We start from the raw sequence: 20,774 nt of genomic DNA, 5'->3' as shown, positions 1-20,774 counted from the left end.
CTGGTTGCTAGATATGACTGTATTTCGTTTTATTGAAATTTATTTATTTATAGCGCATATTACACCAAAATTGTAGTCCTAAAAATTCTTCATCGATTTAAGCCAAATTTCACGCCTCCAACTCTCGCCGTTTTCCTCAAGAAGAGAAGGGTGTGACAATAGTGAGGATCGGAAGTATCATCGGATCATCCAATATATTATATATAGTCTATTCAAAGTTTTTTTATACATGCGTCATCGAAATTTATGACGTCAAAAGGTTGCAACGTTGCCGTATCAAGTCTGAGTTTTAGTTCAGTTTGGCTTTCACATACAAAAAAAGTCTAATCTAAATAAAATAATTAAACAAAAATACTGTTTTCAAATATAATTTATTTTAATATTATGGTACATCTAATGCATATATTATCGAAGGACTTTAAACTACAATTAAGAAAGAAGGTATAATATTTTGTAGGTTAGAGTTGTTTTATTATATTTATATTGAACTCTTTTCCACACCACCCATGAAGTAGAGTTCTAAGCACATATTTTTAAGTAGTGGTGGAGGCCAAATCCACCTAATTAACAATTATATATCAAAGTAATGTCTTTTACTTTCATTCGAGAGCATATTTAACTTTTTACATTTAGGTCTAGTTTCCTTCGATAGTGTGTTTACTTGTCAAGTCATCTTGATATCAATGTATTTTTTATTTCTTCCGCTACTACTCGTATACACCACTCTTCTGCCTAATGCATAAACCATATCTACAAAACAGTTAGTATTCATTATCTCCTCATACATTCTAACCTAATGCTCATATTTAATTCTGAACAATTACAATCATATCTGTGAACACAAATCTTTCACGCCCTACAATTCCATTTTATACAGTTGTATTCTATTAATTATGTGCATACTTTTAGTTGTTTCCACTCTCATCACTCTGTCTCAAGAATTTCCAGCATGATCATATAACCTGAAAGTTTCCTTTAGTCACTTTCACTCTCTGAGTCACTGTCCAAGGTAATCACTAAACTGTTAACTTTCAATCTATCTAAAACATTTTCACGATCCACCATTTATCAATTATTTCCTCTGTATATCTTATCGAGTTCGAAATAATAACTTATAGTTCCTCCAGGTTTTTTAACAATTAATTTTGAAACTATAACAAAAACAGGTTATGATTCATTTCTCCATGGTAGTTGCCCTTAGATTTGGAGGAAAACACTAATTCTGCACCAGGAATAATACCATTCTTATCCTATGATCAACAAAACCTAATCAAATGCTAGCGTAAATTTTTCCATCAATTTTTGTTGTCTACACTTTTTTTGTTACTGTCTTGCCAAAAGTGCTCCAATGAACCATTTTGAAATATCCAGGTGTCATTAAGATACACAAATTACATTTGATATAATTTCAGTCGAAGTTGTTTTCGTTTATAGAGTATGTGCTTCTTCCAGGTTAGGCGTCGATCTAAGTGCATACCAAGATATCTAACTTGCTCACAAATATCCATGTCGCATATAAAAAAAAAATTTGAATAAACTTTACCTTTTCTGTATCGTAGTTGCCGTGTTCCATAAAATAGTGTAAAAAAATAAATTGTTAGTACACGGTACAATTAACAAAACTAAAACTCCATGTCTAATATAAACACATAATTTTGTCTTAATTAAAATCGCATTAGACCCAAAACAATAAATGTACTATACTCAACTATATGCAATTTAATAAGTATAACAATTTGATACACTCCCCACGTAAGAGAAAGCTGTTTTAAATCGATTTGCATCAATTTTAATCCGAATTTGTTTGCGTTCCTACCGCCGCTGTTATTTTAAATTTGTTCCGGTTAATGTTTTGCGCTCACTCCATCATATGTTAATGAATTTTTTTAGGTCATAAACGCCGTCTAACGTTTTTTCTTTTATTTTTCATCGTTTCTTCAATCTGTTGCAGAACGGAGGAAAGAATGCGATCGTTGGAAATGACGGCACCGTGGCAAGACGAAGAAGAAGACGTCGAAGTGGACGACATGGAACTAAGAAAACATAATCTGAACGGACGGACGGATGATCTCACCGAGTCGAGTAGCGACGAAACGTCGGGAAAAAAACGACGAAAACACGGAGGTAATTTTTCAAATAATATTTTAATTACTAAATCATTCTTTTCCAAATGTTGTGCAAATTCTAACTTTTTGATAATTAAATTCTTCTAATCCACATTATTATAATATGGATTCACTCCTTGTGTTCTCTTTAGACCTTACCTACTATATTTTTAACGATAATAAATTTTTCGATTGGTATTCTCTCTATGACAGTTTGTATTGCCAGGTTTTCTTTTACATACTCCCAAGATTAAAAGGAGAGCTGAAGATTTGGCGAATTCGTAGAAAATTTGGCGAATGGTAGTGCTTTCTTTCTATATTCAGAGCGATAATCACCTTTTCCCACCAGGAGAGGACCAATTCATTATACTAATTAGAACTTTCCTCGTCTTTTTTACTAATTTCTGTTCACTACATAATTTAAAATTATTTAATTCCCATGAGTGTGAATCCTACTTCAGCGTTATCCAATCATTCATTTATACATTCGTTTTATAGTATTTTAGTAAATCGACAATATATGTTAAAACTTTGATGTTAAGGTGAGTTTCAGATCAGTCAAGTCTTTAATCAGTTTTAACGCTTGTTATACTTACTGATATACTTTCGCCCATTTGATTATATTGTTGCTATTATTAATATTTTAATTTCTAAACAAATTTTTCCAAAATGTTATGACAATTTTAATATTTTATGATACTCAAATTTTGCTAAACTATATTATGAACATACATTCACTCTATTAACTATTATAACATAATTTCGTTCTATTCATACCTAAGATACAACTAAGCAAAATATTTCCGAAGCTGGCCAATTTTTTTCTATTGGTATTCTCTCCATAACCTTTTATATTTCCAGATTATCCTTTATCTTTTCCCAAGACTCAAGAGGGAGCCGTAGATCCAAAGAACTCTCTTCTAGCTCCTTTCTACATTACCAGCGATAATCGCCTACTTGGAATTTGTGTCCTAATATATATTTCTAAAATTGAGATTAGACAAACAAATCTATACCATTGCTTTGTTTTCGATGAACAATTTAGATAATGATAGAACAATAACCTAAAAAACTATATAGAGAAGAAAAATTCGTTGTGCAACTAAATATTCATATCATATCATTACATATGGCAAGAATTGCAAAAGTTATGAATTTATACATTGCCCTGAATGGTAAATTTATCACCAAAGAAGATATATCATATAAAACACAAAGGGAAATATACAAAACGATATATATCGACTTTCTATGTTAGGCTTAGTATATGGACTTACATATTTATTATCTTTTATTCGGAATACGTTCTAAAATTCTGCCAGTGCATTGTCTGTGGCAGACATCAAACGGTTCACATATTTGCAAAGCTGTCCAGAGCAGATTAATCCTTCTACGTTTATTACAGTCAGTTTTGTCTTGAAAAAATAAAGAACACCATATTATTTTTGACCACGCCTTGACAACCATGGCATTTCTATCAAGAAAAGCTTGTGATTTTCAGCCGAAATTTTCATGTAAGTTATTACTCAAACGATCCTTTATTATATATTAACTAGTTATGTTCATCTATTTCTCACATCATATTCCAAAATACTTTATTACGTTTTGATATAAGTACTTTTAATAGGTAAAAATTCCTATTTATATTTTGTTAAAAGTACCGGTAACAAACACTACAACATAATATTTAATTACTGATATTGCCGGCTTGCTCGGCCCAGTTCTAAAGGCGACAGGACGGTCTAACTACTGTTGCGATAGTCGCGGGTTCCAATCCTGCTGAGGGATGGTCGTAAATTTATATTTGTGAAATAATCACATAAATATTTGTGATTGTCCTAGGCAAAAGTGTAAAATCCGACAAGGAAAATGATCCCAGTCATGGCAGTAACCTGGCTGGATGATTTCTAAGTTGGTCGCCAGTCGGTAGGCTTAATGCCGAGGGCCGAAGTTCGGAGGCCAGGTTAAACCGACCAGTCCAGATAAACCTTTAGTTGATAAAAGAGACCTAAAAATATATATTAAAGAATACTGAAATTCTTAAATAGATAATCTAAATATAAGATCTTATATATATATATATATATATATATATATATATATATATATATATATATATATATACAATTTGTTGGTATTTTGAAAATGGCATTTGAAAGTATCATCTAAATACAAGCAGATAATACCAGAAAGTATAATATCGTAGATGAACTGACAATTCTTAAATTTATTGTTTGAGTGTATATTGATGTTAGTTTTCAAAATATCAACTCAAATTTTTCCACTAGAATATTTTTTAAATATATTGAATATTCAGACATGTTTAACAATTCACTTCTTGACCTTCATATGAAAGCAAAACCTGGATATAAAATTGTGCTCGCTGGGAATTTAATATCGTCGTATATTCGAAAGTAAAAATTATACTTTAATTTAGAATATAGTAATAAAATAAATAAAATAAAATAAAAATAGTTTTTTTTAGGTAAAACCAAAACGGTTAAAGACAGTTCTTCAATTTCATTTCTAGGATGCCTTTATATTTCTCTTTAATTGAGCTTTATTGAGCTCGATCTTCAGTTCTTATTTTGAGCCCCCTATTAGGAAGAGTTTTGCAAAATTCATATTATGTTCCTGTTAAGAATTCACAAAAGCACTAGAATTTTATATGTTACTATTTTTTGTTCATAATTGCAATAAATATTACCATCTATAGATAGATTGACTCGAATATAGATACAAAAATGACCGATACGTTATTATATGATTTATATTTGTATTATGATAACTGATATTCGTATAAAATATAAAGTTTTGAAATATTTCAATTAATCATCTCATAATAAGTTTCTGTATTTTATAATATTGTATAAAGCCGGCAAATATTATATAATCAAACGTTGAAACAGTCGATGAAATTATAACATAAACTTATTTAACCGATCATTGGTAAATAGTAAAAATGCATTTCGTGACGAAACTGAAAACAAATATTCATCGGCTTTCGATTATTTCTGCAATAATGCACATGTAATCAGCATTCAATCAGTTTCACGACTGATTATTTAATTGTGTTTGAGGAATTTCGAATTTTAGAGAAAATGTCTTCTAATTTAACATAAAACTAACGTTAAAAAATACATAAAAATGTTAAATAGACTACTAATTAACATTAAATTACTTATTTATTCACAGGTGCGATAGAGGATTATCATTAAGCAACACTGATATTTAGATTTTATTCATTTCTTTTTTAATGATTATTGTAATTTTATTAGCTCTCAATGTGGCCTATAGATATTATCTCTAAGAAGAAAAAATAATATTATATTTTGAGAATTCGGATTTCAAATGGAATTTGGAAACATATCCAGATAATCAAGTACATTAGTATCTTTTATCAAATTATGAGGGCAGTGTTAATTAGCCAGCGACTTTCTTAATTTACTACGCAGTAGACTTAAATTTATAAGATTAGTATATTCTTAAGTTACAAATTCAATTTATAAGATTAGTATATTCTTAAGTTACAAATTCATTTATTAGTACTGTTATGTTTTACTTGTATTAATGGACAAACAAGGAGAGTACGGCGTTAATACGTCAGTATATATTAATAATAGTAAACTACTAAAGTTAGAAATACACTTATATTACTTATCAGTTCAATCTTCTGATATTTTGAGTTATATAGTAGTTGTATTGCTTCCACTTGTTTGATATATTCAAGTGGGCTTTATGGTTAACTCATAAACCAATATCTTTGATTTTAGGTCAAGTTGAGAGTATCTTCCGACTAACCAGTACGGTTGCTTGACAGTGAGTCTAATCTGCCTTGCTTGTTGCCTAGTATGATGTTTCCAATTTAACCTATCATTGAGATGTATGCTGAAGTATTCAGCTGATTCTGCTTGAGGGAACTAGCATCCATCAAGTGATATAATTAAGTTTTTGTAATTTCGCCTCAACACAAAATTATAGATACATTTTGCCATGATAACTATATTGTCGACAAATGTTCCAAGTACTATTTCTTTAGTTTCTGGGGTATCAACAGTGTAGAAAAGATATAGGAATAATCTCAGTGAACCCGGGGGACTATAGCCAAAATAGGAGATTAATATGGAGATTACCCCTTCAATAAATCACGCCGAATAATCAAAAAAGTTCGTCGATGATCCGGGAATGAAAGTACGCGAGGCTGTTGAAGCTGTAGGCATCTCAACTGAGCAAATACATCACCTTTTACATGAGAATCTGAATAAGAAATAGTTATACGCATGGTGTGTGCCGCGATTGCTCACACATCGAACTATCATAAAACACCACGGAACCATTAAAACACTTAGTACATCCAAATTACAGTACACCAAAGAGGACAAATTGTGTCTATAGTCCAACAAGGTTATAACTCTTTGATGCCATTCATCTGGATTATCTTGTAAAGCATAAACCTACCATCGTCAAATATTATTCCGAGCTTTTCGGCAGATTTGATATTGATTTGAAGAAACCAATACGGCATTTGGCGAAGATAAAAGTGTTATTGTCTCAAGGCAATGCACAAGTGCACATTGTAGTCATCATGACAACAATCCATAAATTTGGCTACAAACTGCTCTCCCACCAAGCATATTCTCCAGATTTAGCCCCTGTGACTGAAGAGGTCATCACTGAAGCAGACGCCTATTAAGGGACTTGGGTGAAATAAGTTTATTATTTGGAAGGCATAAACAATTGGGCTGAATTAAAAGTATTTATTTAAAAAGAGCTTAAGTTGTGAAATAAAACGTTTTTTCTTAAAGTAAAATTTCATTCAAAAAGTCACTGACTTATCAAACAGTCGTCTTATAAAAAAGATCACATTTATGTGGCAATTTTAGTCTTACGTATATTAAACTCGCTCGCAACATTGGTCAATAATAATTGGTCAAAAACAATATTGTGCTAGCATGCTACGCTTTTTCTATATATTATCATCTGCATATTATTGTAATCCCACTATTTGTATTATTTTATGTTATATATTTCGACTTTAAATATTGTGCAAAACATCATTTATGTATTTAGAATATAATATATGAAATATATTACAGAAAGACTTTTCTATTATTGCTTCTACATATTATTGGCAGCATAGTTTTTAACAATTCATATCTTCTATCTGTATGTTTGGCATTGTTCTTTCATCTACTGAATGAGTCGAAAATACGATAATTAAACTTAATAACTAGTGAGCCTTCTATCTTATCATTTATGATAATAATTACTTAATCACTTTGCGTTTCTTAAACATACAAGTTATTTTATTAGGTATAAAATCCTTTTATCCAATCCATCAACAATAAAAACGCTTTTATCAAAAGTATTCCTAATATTTTATGATTGTTTGTTATCGTATCACTGTTTTGTTTTATTATAATCTTTAAAACAGCATGACTATCAATAATTTTCCAGTTTATTAATATTAGTGTTCCCTGAAACCGTGAAGAAATTTTCATTTTCATCACGGGTATAACTTAAAGGATCCTGAACTTTTAAACAACTAAAACATTTTAACTAATCGTATAATAAATATATGATAACATGGGTAATAATGTATGTGATGTTATTCAACCAATTCAAAATGTAACCTAAAGTTCCTTAAATTCCTTAAATTCCTTCCTTAAAACTTAAATAATAGGGTGCTTTGGTAAGTACCCTGATAACCATATACACTTATCACAGCAACTATATGATTGAATAATATTATTTTCTACCAAAGACACATTCTTCTTTTTCTAATAGTTTCTATTATGCTTCAGTATGGGTCAATAAAACGTAAAATATTTCAGTTTAGCAACAGTGTTGTTCTGAATAACATTGTAAGTGCTTGTAAAAAGTTGTTAATATGTTTAAGATCTTGACACCAAACTTAACTGTTACAAATTTATTGAAGAATAATTAAAGTTTCAAATATTAGCATTATAGTGCTTTATGCATTTATTATTACATGCCTATACATTCTTGAAAAAGATGTTCTTTCATGTCGTAATAAGATATCCTTAGTAGCTCCACAATGGGAGGAGCTAACTCTGGCAGCTATGGAGGATATGTGAAAAATTCTAACATGGAAACTTACGGTTTTTTCATAGGATTTGTGCCATATAACATCGAAGATGATTATTATTCGCGTTCAGTCATTATGCTGTGTAATATTAAATATTAATATTTTTTCCTACTTAGTGGAAAAGATTAAGATAAGCTTCCTTATCTATATTTGTATTTTGCAATTTTGAATAGAATCAGTACAAATATTTTGCAGATTATCTACATAATTTTTGCTAATTACGGCATGTATGAATGTATCTAGTTTTATCAAAAATAAATTAAAGAATACGTAATATTTGTTTTAAATTAATCAAAATCTACAAACAAATTTTAAAAACATAAAATCTTAACGCAACAGAAACGCCAATAACGACCACAAAACTCTCTAAATAACAAATTAAAAACCAATATGAATTAATATAAATTATCCAAATTGCGGAAACAAATTTAACGCAAATTTTACCGATACTAAATTGCCTAACTATATTGCTTAAAATCCGACGACAAATAAATTGCCTAGTTTTAACGAGATCATATTAATTACCCGGCAATGCGTAGGTTACAAATTAAACGATTATGAGCCTTATCTGAACACGAGTTTAACATATATATTTTTTGTATGTTTCATTGATAACATTGTGTTTACCACTATGTAGTTTATTTGATGGATTTTTACGAAATACGGCAATATTAGCGTTTCGGCGTTTTTGTCTTTATTATGATACTAATAACAACAATATTTATAGAAATACTAAAAATCTTATGTTGACTGAATAATAAACACCTTTTATACCAAGTACAGGAGTGTTATTTTTAGTGTCCGTTTTGTTCCATGTACAAATTCCGTCTATTTATTTATGTTTCCGCTCAGAGGATAAATTCTTGCTTAAGTCGGGGTTTTTCCTCTCTTCTGCGGTATTTCCTGGGTACTTTCATCCCATATTCTCTTTGGTCACCCTCTGGTTTCTCCTCTCCTCCTTTCCCAAATGAGTAATACTACTGAGTAAATTGAGTTGTCTCTTTTCTATATACTCTTCCACTAATTTAATATTGAAATATTTTCTTATATCTTTACGTCTCATTTTATAAATTTTTGTTACAACTCTAACCCTTCTGAGTTATTTCATTTATACCGCATATATCTTCCTTTTATATCCCCTCGAATGGTGGAGTTGATGTATGTATTGCTTTGTATACTTCCATTTTTGTTTTGCTTAATATTTATTTTTTGTTAATTATTTTATTGTTTATTGCGAACTTAAATTCATGGTTTTCCAATTCATTCGTTTGCTTCTCCTGGTTACATTATTCGACTAATATAGGTTTTAAATATATTATATGATATATTTAACAAATTCATACCATCAATTTTTTTTAAAACCTCTGCGATTTATATTTTTCAATACTCTTAGCATGAGCTTTAAGTCTTGTACCTGTGGAATTCAATTACTTTGTTTGTTGAATATCATATAAATATTTCATAAGTCAATAAATGGAGTATTTTCAAATTTCAACTACTTAAATTAGCTCCAATAATAATGTTTCATCCAATATAGCATCCATTTGAATTTTAGCAATTAGTTTAGCTGTAATCATATCTTTCTGTGATTTTAATATCATTCATCTCTCACTATTTGATACGCTCTTATGAATTCCTGATCGATTACGCTTAAATTTAGAAGTAGTAACATTTTTACCAAAATAGGAATAAATTAAAAAATCTTCAAGCGAGCCAAACTTCAATGTTTCTTATTTAATTTTAATGCTGTGGATTGACTATATGTATTGCTTTGTATACTTCCATTTTTGTTTTGCTTAATATATATTTTTTTAATGATTTTACTGTTTATTGCGAACTACAAATTCATGGTTATCCAATTCATTCATTTGCTTCTCCTGGTTACCTTATTCGACTAATATAGGTTTTAGATATATTACATGATATATTTAACAAATTCATACCATCAATTTTTTTAAACCTCTGCGATTTATATTTTTCAGGTTACAATATTAATTACTTAGATCTGGCGGATATATCTAATGAGTAAAAATTTGTACCTCAAAGGTTACAAAATTTTCATGACAACTATTTTTTAATTTCAGCTTTCATTTCCTTTTTTGTTTGCTTGAACTACAATAATTAACTTCAGTTTTTAAAATTATGTAAAAAGTGAATTAATTATTTATTTGTTTTGCTCTTGAATATGTTTATTTTAAATATGGAACATTTTTCCAGACTTGTTGGGAAACAAAAACGACTCTTCATCATTGTAATTGAAGACTAAAATAATATACGAAAAACCTACAGATCAGACAGAAAATCGTTAGAATTGTTTGATTATATCATCGATCTTAACCTTTTAACCTCACTTTATAAATAACAGTGGCAATAATGCCACAGCAAAACATTTTCATTAGTAGCTGACACTCCCTTCAGAATGTAAAAGTGGTATCTTTAGAACATATATCTTCTCTCATTTGAGTTTAAGTGGCATAACAAAATATCCATAAATATCATTCATCACGCTCAAGAATTGTATAAACGGCAATTAATAACAAGTAATATTAACTAAACTGGAATGTCCAATATTCTAGTATTAATAGATATCTTTGATGTTTGTAGAATAATTTACTGATCATTAAACATTTTTAGGTAGTGCCTCAAGCGGAAGCGCATCCAGCACAACAACCACATACAGGCGGCGGAAGACTTGTATCAGCGCGCGAGAGAGAAATTTACGAAGACTGGAAAGTAACGAGAGAGAAAGAATGAGAATGCACTCCTTAAATGATGCTTTCGAGGTAAATTTTCAAAATTCGAAATTGTTCCACAGCTAATTGTTAATACCTATATTTATTGAATTAATCAATATCTGCAATGGTGAATAGATTATTTCTTATAATTGAATGATATAACCACCTTTACTTATCCAAACTCTGCTGAAACAATAAACTTTTTTTGATTATTGTATTCGCGAATTTCCAGGAGATTAGGAATCTCGAAGCCCATAATGAAAAACTTATTATTAAAAATGGATAATACGGATGAAGATTAATATGCAATATTGGAGCGTTGTGTGACAGGTTCCTTATTAAAATTTTGATTATGTGATCATATTACATATTACAGTGTTCATTTCGCTTAAACAAAAGTTAAACCTTTTCTATCATTAATCATTAATAATTAATTTAATCCTAATCAAATCGAATGACGATGGTTCCATAGATTTTTATGCCCATTTCTTCTGGATATTATTTTCAAACTGATGCAACTTCGTGGATGTCTTTTATTTGTATATACCGAGTTGAATGTTACAAATTGATTTGTTTTAAGGTATTTCAATAATAGTGACGTAAGATTTTCGATTATATAACCAGACAATATTCATACACATTCCTAAATCCCATCCACACTTTCGCTTCTGAAATATTATCTCACTTGCTACAGAGAATTATGAAAGGTAGAGAATAAACTGAACTATACACAACATATTCAAGGTAGAGAATAAACTGAACTATACACAACATATTCAAGTGTTCCTCAAGGTAGTGCCCTTGGTCCTTGTAAGATCCAACGAGAATCCATTACCAGCCAAATATCCCCCTTATCTAAATAAAGTCAAGTTGTCGTTGAATATATGACATATATCCCCTTAATAGAAGAACATTCCCTTCAGTAAACGTTGAGGATTATCATCTCTTATGAGTAGATAAACTTAATTATATCTGCGAGTTATCTCGGATTGAACACCATTAATGATGTAATTCAAAGAGTTAGTTAAATTATAAGCATTTCATATTGTCCTTCATTTATTATGATTAACATAGTATCTCTGTACTTAAAGTAGAGTCGGCACTCATAAACTAAGATTGTGGCTTATTTCACACACATCCTGCTTTTTAACCTAATCTACCCTTGCTTCAAAGCCCATGGCATGAGCTTTTTTTGTACCTGTGTATATATATTTTTTGTACCTGTGTTGTTGTATATAAATCTTCATGTGTCAATAAATCGAGTATTTTCAAATTGCCACTACTTAAATTAGCTCCAATAATAATGTTTCACCCACTATAGCATCCATTTGATATCCATTTGAGATTTTAATAACATTCACCTCATATTCTTTAGAAGAGTAATATTTTCCTCAAAATAGGAAATCCCAACGTTAAAGAATCTTCAAGCGAGCCAAAATTTTCTTATTTAATTTTAATGCTATGGATTGACTACCTATATGATCAACGAGTTATGATTCTGATGAGATATACTCTCATAAAGAACATAGAGTCATATTTATCTGTACTTTTAGTTTCACAGAATCAACTATGCCTAAAATATAAGGAATTCGACGTTTACCGAATACGGCTAGGATTCTCCAGATTCTCCATAAAAAGTATAATTCAGTATATAACAGGCGCACCTCGAAAAAATAAGTCAAATCATCAAAACAAAGGACCTCGATTTTCCATAAATATGTAAAATAAATCTTGTTTGCATTGTTCTTGTACAAGATCATATTCTTCGAACAGACTAAGGCATATTCATCGAAAGGTCACGTCTGCCTTTAAACGAAACAACAATTTGAACAAGTTCCGAGAAATTAAAAGTTTAATTTAAAGGTTACCGTCGATCGCATTGAACATTTCCGCTGCTCAATACCTCCATTCATTTTTTTTTTCTGAATACATAACGTATTGGCAGCGTTATTTAAATGAACTTAGTTATACATTCCTTCAGTTCTTTCAGTGAATGTGCAGTTTAATTTATGCATTTATTTCAATGGCCGATTGTGTAATTAAATGTCGATTGGTTCTATAAACAGAATACTATTAGGTCGACGTGCTAATAGTCATTCAAAATGATTTGCAACTGAGTGATAATAATTACTTGGGAGAATTTGTAATTCAAGAACGTATTTCTGATTTTAACATGTCTTTTGTATATATTAATGTAATTTCATGTTATTTCTGAAATAGTGGGAGAATTTAGTCTAAACTTGTATTGAGCACAAATTAAATGAACTATAAGAAGTGATTTTCCACTCTTGATCACATTATGCCAGCCCACAATTTGCGTGATAATTTTGTTATAGAGAAACTCGCAATTCAATCACATTTAATTAGAAACATTTCTTTTATCTCTATTATCATTGTACAAAGCTTATCTTTTCCTCCGCTTTTTTCTTTTCTGTCTTATAGAAAGCTTGTTATATTTATATTGTTTTTTCTTAATGCATCTAGCAATTATCTTTCGTATGACGGTGAAATAAACAATGACCATTTAGCAGCCTCTCTGCCACTGCCAGCTAATTTCCTAAACACTATTTCTAGCACTGAATTGTTGGCCAACACTTTCGTTTTGTTCCGAAGACATACAGCTTATAAGGACCATAGAAATATTTGTAACACAGTGTTTATATAACGCAACATCTAGCGACTTTGTTTGAAACTGTAACTACACTGCAAAATTAAAGTTTTTTTTATTCTTATTGATTCTTGTGTAACAATTTAAATAATTCAAATCCTTGAACGATAAATTAATATTCACTTATTGTCTTTGAGCAAGATAAAATCGATAAAATAATATTTAATTGATTAGATCTTACGTAACTAATACGTCTTCTTTTAAAGCGAGATTATAAAATTTGTCTCATTTAATATTGACCAATGGTCTCTCATGAATAAATATACCGGTGGGCCGGAGTTACCAATTTATGTTAAACTATAAATAAAAGTTGTGTGAAATCATTTATATTACTCTTATGCAATTTCTTTCTAAATACTTATTATTGGAATTTGTCGTATTTTTAATTTTTCTCTTGGTTGTGTTGAGTTAATTTTATTGATTTAATGATTTAATATTTTATATTTCATAAATCCCTGATGTGTATATTATACGTCAAACGGCGGAAAGAGGTCTTTTGATTTTAAACAATTACTTCAGAATAATTTCTAATAATCGAGTAGAATAGATCAATTATATTAATAGGTCAATTGAAAAGTCGCCGGCCTACCATAGGAAAACTCATTTTTTTGACAAAATTAATTTTTTTATTCAAAATAATTACCTTCAAGGGTGATTCACTGATTATAGCGACCCCCAACTGTAGTACGATTTGTTCTTTGCTTCAAAATAGGCCTCAGTTTCGGCGATCACATCTTCATTCGACGAAAATTTCTTCCCAGCCAGCATTCTTTTGAGATCTGAGAACAGGAAATAGTCGCTGGATTTTTGCCATCGTTTTTACTGACTTGTGACACAGTTCATTATCTTGGTGAAGCAGCATTTCCTTTTTCTTCAAATACGGCGGTTTTTCGCCTATTTCATCCTTCATACAGTCCAATAACACTATGTAATAATCACTTTTGATGGTCCTTCCTTTTTCAAGGTAGCCAATGAAAATTATTCCATGCGCATCCCAAAATACGGGCGCCATAACCTTGCTAGCCGACTGTTGCATTTTCCCACGATTTGGAGCGGTTTCATCGTGTGCAGTCCACTCGGATGACTGTCGATTTGACTACGGAGTGAAATGGATGAAGCCATGTTTCAACCATTGTCACAAAACGACGCAAAAACTCGGGTTTATTAGGCTTGAACATCTTCAAACACTGCTCCGAATCATCAACTCGTTGTTGTTTTTGGTCAAAAGTGGGGAGCTCACTCAACGGCACCCACTTTGCACAGAGCTTTCTCATACCCAAATATTTATGAATGATATGATGTACACGTTCAGTTGATATCCTTAGAATGTCCGCTATTTCATTCAATTTCAATTTACAGTCATTCAAAATCATTTTGTGTGTTTTTTATAAATGTTTTCATCGATAACAACCTCTTTTGGGCCTCCACTGCGTTCACCATCTTCAGTGCTCATTTCATCACGTCTATACTTAGTATACCAATCCTTGATGGTTGATTCTCCTGGGGCAGTGTCCAGAAACTCTGCATCAAGCCAAGTTTTTGCTTCAACCGTATTTTTTTCCTTCAAAAAGCAATATTTTATCAACACACGAAATTCCTTTTTATTAATTTTTCACAATAACAAAAGTTCACTCAAAATGCTATAATTCACAAACTAATGATCCGACAGCTGTCAAATTTATACCCACATCTTTTGAAGGTTAGAGTTAACTAAAAACATATGGATTTAATTCTAGTAGCGCCATCTATGTGTCAGGCCGGGAATTGACCTGTTATATTAGACATCTTACATTAGTTACACTTAGTACAATCTTAATTTACAAATTAATTTATTACTACTATTCTGTTGTACTTTCAGTAACAGACAAGCAAGGCAAGTACGGGTTTAATACTTCAGTATGTTTTTCCCTAAGTTCTAATCGATGACGACAAATAAATAGAAGAAAACCTAAAGGTGACATACCTGATTTTATCGAAACATATGAATTTAATTAAAAAAATAATTCTATACTTTTTATTACCAGTTGATTTAGTCATTACTTGATATACCTATAGGATATTTAATGAAAAACAAAAAAAAATATTTTTTATTGTGAGGTTTACTTATCAATGGAATAAAAAACAATTGATAAGACTTTAATCAGTTGAACTTGTATCAGCAGATATATGTTAATACCCTACGATTGATATACTATTCGTTATCCTCATTAATGAAATAAATAAATTTAAAAATGCAATAACCTTTATTAAATATTCATTGAACTTTGTTAGATTATTTAAAATAATTAATTTAATTGTAAAAAACAATTTTTGTTAAGAGATATTGCAATGTGAAAAGGTTATCTAATAGATTTTCTTCTGCCACTATACTACGTATAAGCAAAATAAAATTAAAAATGAAACATGCTGGTTCTGATGTATTAAAGAAATTAAATTCTTATCTGAATATTAGCTGAATGTGCATACAATATTTGATAAAAATTAAGCTTTTTCTAATGCTTTAACTTAAATTTTAGATAATTTAACCATTAATATACTATTCTTTCTGTAAGCTTTTCAATGTTTCTATTTTAACCACATTTTAATCAACAGGTTTTTATATTTACTTTCCTGTACAACACAATCATAAATAATATTACACAAACTACTGTTTAAAGAGATAACTCGAAAAAATCCCTTTTTTGTCTCGATGTTATGAATAATAACGTCATTACATATCTGTTTAAAAACATAATAAAAATGATTTTGAAGGTTGGTGTTATAAAAATTTAAGGGACTATGTATCTTTTATTTATATATTATTACTATTGGCTGGCGTTGGGAACTATCGACTGAAAACAGTCGAAACAGTCGATAGTCGAAAACAGCAGAAACAGTCGATAGTCAAGAAACTAGCGACTGAAAATAGTAATTACTGTTTTTAGTCAAATGCACAGTTCGACTCAATTCGTGATGTCAGACAAAGATGTACAAACCCTTGCCTGTATAAATTGTGAGAGAGGAAAGGACGGAGATAATTGCTTGGAGCAGTTAATTTAATAAATGACAATTAATGATAAATGATGATGATGATGAATATAATTAATAAATATAATGATAATTAATCTGCTAATATTTACCAACGTTAGTATAAGCGAGATGGAGATGTACATATTCCTTCACATACTAACTTTAAAAAAGAAAAGGAAAAAAGTGTGTAATTTATAACTTCATTTTAAAGGAAGTAAGAAGGAAGATATTCTGTAGATTTGTAAAAAGGAATGAAATTTTTCTATGAAGTGGAATAATACCCCACAAATGTTTTATCGTATTTTAATAGGTTAATTGCTATTTTTAAATAATATACTATAATAAATATAGACAATACAATAGAACTTAAACAAAATCTAAAAACTAAAGATATACAATAACGTACTACATAAATACTAAACAATTAAACATACACGTAATCATAGAAAAAAACTAATCCATGGCATAATAATTATCGTTCCCAATTTTAATCTTTTTACCCTATTGCATTAACAATCTTGAAAAATATCAAGCAAACTACCAAAAAATCTAAAACTACATATATTACATATACATTTATGTAAGTATAAATTGGATACATTTTTGTCAAGGTCGCGGCTAAGACGAAAGAGTTAGAACGCTAAAAATCAGTCGAATGAAACTGGTAGAACCAAAAATAGTAACTAAAAGTACATGACTGAAAGAGTCGATAGGTAACAAAATCAGTCGGACCGAAAATAGCAACTGAAAACAGTCGATTGAAACAGTCATTGGTAAAAAGTAGTAAAATCAATCGAACCAAAAACAGCGACTGAAATAGTCGGTAGTAAAAAGTAGTCAATTACTAAACAGTCGATAGTCAATTTCATTCGATAGTTCCCAACGCTACTGTTGGCCACTAATCTACGATTCTATAAATAACTTCAAACTAAGCATATATCTGGGGAACTTATCGTTTTTTTCTTAATCCCTACTGTTATTTACACAATACTCAAAATCAATTGGTTTGATTATTTTGAGCCTGAGATTATTTTGAGATGTTCTGCTGCAATGACAAGAGTTGCAATGCTTGGGCATTAACTCATGAGATTGAAGTCTCTCCGAGGAATGAAAAGTGAGTGCGTAACTAAAGGCCTGGATATCAGTAATTACTTCTATAGTCTAAGGTATATTTTAAGACTTTCTAAAATTTTGGAATATTCATTACTAGATTCCTTCGATTTTTAAAATATTTAGAGATTTTCTTTCAAATAACCAATAAATACTTTTTTGAAATTTCATATTTTCTTGTTTATGTGGTCCAAATGTGCTAAATGTAATAGTTAATACTGTTTGTATGTGAAGAAATAAAGCACTAAATACATGTTTTATCTTCTGTTTCAAAGAATGCATCTGCAAAAATATTAGTCAGTTTGCTACTCATAGGTCGGAACAAGTAGTTATCTGAAGATACAAGGTCTGGAGAAAACGGTGCGTGGGGTAGCACTTCCCATCTTAATGTTCCCATGTATGTTTTCACCGGTTTTGCAACATATGGTCGAACTTTATCATGCTAAAGAATAATATTGTTTATAGATAATATACACTTTACTCGTATTCTGACCTTTTTCGCACAGTGATCGACTCAAACGCATCTATTGTAGTCGATAGCGATCCCCATTGATGGTTTCATCGACTAATGCCTTGAAATCCTCGTCTTCAATTTTTCTTAGCTGCCCAGAACACTCTTTATCGACGGTGTCTTGTAATTTACCACTTTCAAAACATCAAAACAAGCACTGAAATATTGAAATCTATAGCACATGGTTGCCAAAAGTTTCATAGGGCATTCTATGACCTTCAGCCAACTTTTCTTCATATTCAAGAAAAAAAAAACAATTTACTCGCTATAAATTCAGACTTTCAATGTCTTAAAAAAAATATTCGCACTTTGACGAAATGACACACACTAAAAGTTAAGCCTATAATTAAGGCTGCACCATGAAGATGGTTACAAATGTACCCGATACCGATGTATATGATATTGTATATCCTTTTAAATTAAAATATAGGCCTAATAGTTTTCTACAAATACTTAAAAAAAGAAAATAAGTTTCACATCCAAACATTCCAACTCGAAATAATGAATCTTAAGAAACCTCCTATCTTCTGTGGTTTTAACAACAAATTTAACGGATATTTTGTTACAGCAACTCAGAGAGGTCATCCCACACATAAAAATGGAAAGGAAATTATCCAAAATAGAGACGCTAACGCTAGCGAAAAATTACATAATGGCACTCACGAACGTCATATGTGAAATGAGAGGAGAAGAAAAGCATTATACGTAAGTAAATTTAATGTTGACAGTCCATTATACGAAAGCAACGGATCAAGGAATTTATATTGTCTTCATTTCATCAAGAAAATACAGAAATACAAAATTACATTTAGTTCTGTCTTGTGTATTGTTACGTAATCCCTTGATAAAACATAAATATGGAGTAGAAAATGAGAAATAAGTTTATTTTGTAACAGAGAGAATAGCACTTACGTTTCATACACAAACACGATGTCTCTCGTACTAAAAAATTAAACCACTTTTATATATACCTAATTCATCAAAAGCCACTTCCGTGCATCTCTTATAGTCTATTCAAAGTTTATTTGTATATGTGTCATCACTATGTTTAATGTAATGCCTGCCGAAAATTGTAAATTTGTTTTTGAATCAGACAATATTTATCTTATCATTTTATTTTAGTCAAAAAGAGACACAATGTTGCCTGATTAGTTCGAACACCTAAACTAATGAGTTGACAGTCGTCCAGTTGTAAAACGTATGCAAATTTCTTGAAAGCAACAGTGATAAGAGGTTATAGCTCTAACCTATAAACTATTGTGGCTGTATAATTAACTGTAGTTTTTAGATGTACAATAATATTAAAATAAATTATATTTGATAACATTTTTATTCAATTATTTTATTTAGATTAGAATTTTGAATTTAGAAATTTGAAATTAGATTTAGAATGTCAAAGCCAAACTGAACTAAAACTCAGAGTTGATGCGACAACATTGTGACGTTTTGACGTCACAAGTTTCGATGACGCATATACAAATTAACTTTGAATAGACTATATAATTTCATTTAATCCATTAATATTTTTACTGTGTTTTTATATAAAAATAATATATAATATATTACCTGTGGGAACTAATTAATAATATTGGACAAACAATCGGGTAGGTAATATAACAATCCGTTGTTCTTTACAACAACCTATTTAGGCAACATCAGCTTCAAATCAAATCTGTGAATTTGACAGTGTAACTGAAGACCAGCTATAATTCATGCGCTTAAGCCGTGAATTGAAGTCAAAACAGCACGTAATAATCTAAACAAACTTAACGCAATCACAACAAAATATTTTAAGTGTCCTACAAAGAGAAGAAATGAAGGGCTGCCTAATCTGTCATAATCTCCAGATGTCGCTCAATATAAATACCGCCCTCTTTAATTAATGGTGCATAACACATCCGGTCAAGAATTCATTTGTAATTAATTGATTCACAGATTTAATTTAAAGAAGTTCCTTCAATGCATACCCTTTCGCCAATTTGAGCCTTCATTTCTGGCTGGAAATATCTCTTAATAATATGAGTAAAAGTAGTAAAGCGATGGAAATTTATTTAACAATAAATTTTCTCCATTTCATTTTAAATAAATTATATTTTGATGAAAAATACCTTAAAATAAACTTCATTATATTGATTACAAAACAATGAATTTATCTTATATAACCGGCAATAAAATACGATCCCATACCATTAATTATCAAATATTTAAGTAGTATTCATAACAAACATATGAATGTATGCGACATATGATATAAATATATATATATATATATATATATATATATATATATATATATATATATATATATATATGCGATATATTAAATATTAATATCCAGAATCAAAATTACTGAAAAATATTTGGACATATGTAAACTTATTTGTTGCACATCTGCAACCAACCAAACACGTCAAGATTTTTGCCAGTGGCAATGTTTAAACTTGAGAGTTTAATAAGTATTTATTTGAATTTCGATAGAACATGACACAACATTTATAATTCATTAGATTTATAACTAATATACATT

The 20,774-nt window shown here is 29.9% G+C and overlaps 1 protein-coding gene across 3 annotated transcripts in view; it reads left to right on the top strand.

Moving 5' to 3' along the window:
• The window catches only part of LOC143197075 (uncharacterized), a 90,875-nt gene that overhangs the window by 67,754 nt on the left and 2,347 nt on the right, over positions 1-20,774 (top strand). For all 3 annotated transcript variants that reach the window (XM_076405229.1, XM_076405247.1, XM_076405239.1), the window contains 3 exons: positions 1,952-2,124; positions 10,849-10,997; positions 18,816-18,952. In XM_076405229.1, the coding sequence (XP_076261344.1) occupies positions 1,965-2,124; positions 10,849-10,997; positions 18,816-18,952 (446 nt within the window). In that variant the 5' untranslated portion in view covers positions 1,952-1,964. The remainder of the gene's footprint in view (positions 1-1,951; positions 2,125-10,848; positions 10,998-18,815; positions 18,953-20,774) is intronic.

This window comes from Rhynchophorus ferrugineus, unplaced genomic scaffold, assembly GCF_030347505.1.
Source record: "Rhynchophorus ferrugineus isolate W39M unplaced genomic scaffold, kcgeb_rfMv2 rfM1, whole genome shotgun sequence".
In the NCBI taxonomy this organism is placed as follows: Eukaryota; Metazoa; Arthropoda; class Insecta; order Coleoptera; family Curculionidae; genus Rhynchophorus; species Rhynchophorus ferrugineus.
This window is presented reverse-complemented; position numbering and strand designations above follow the sequence as displayed.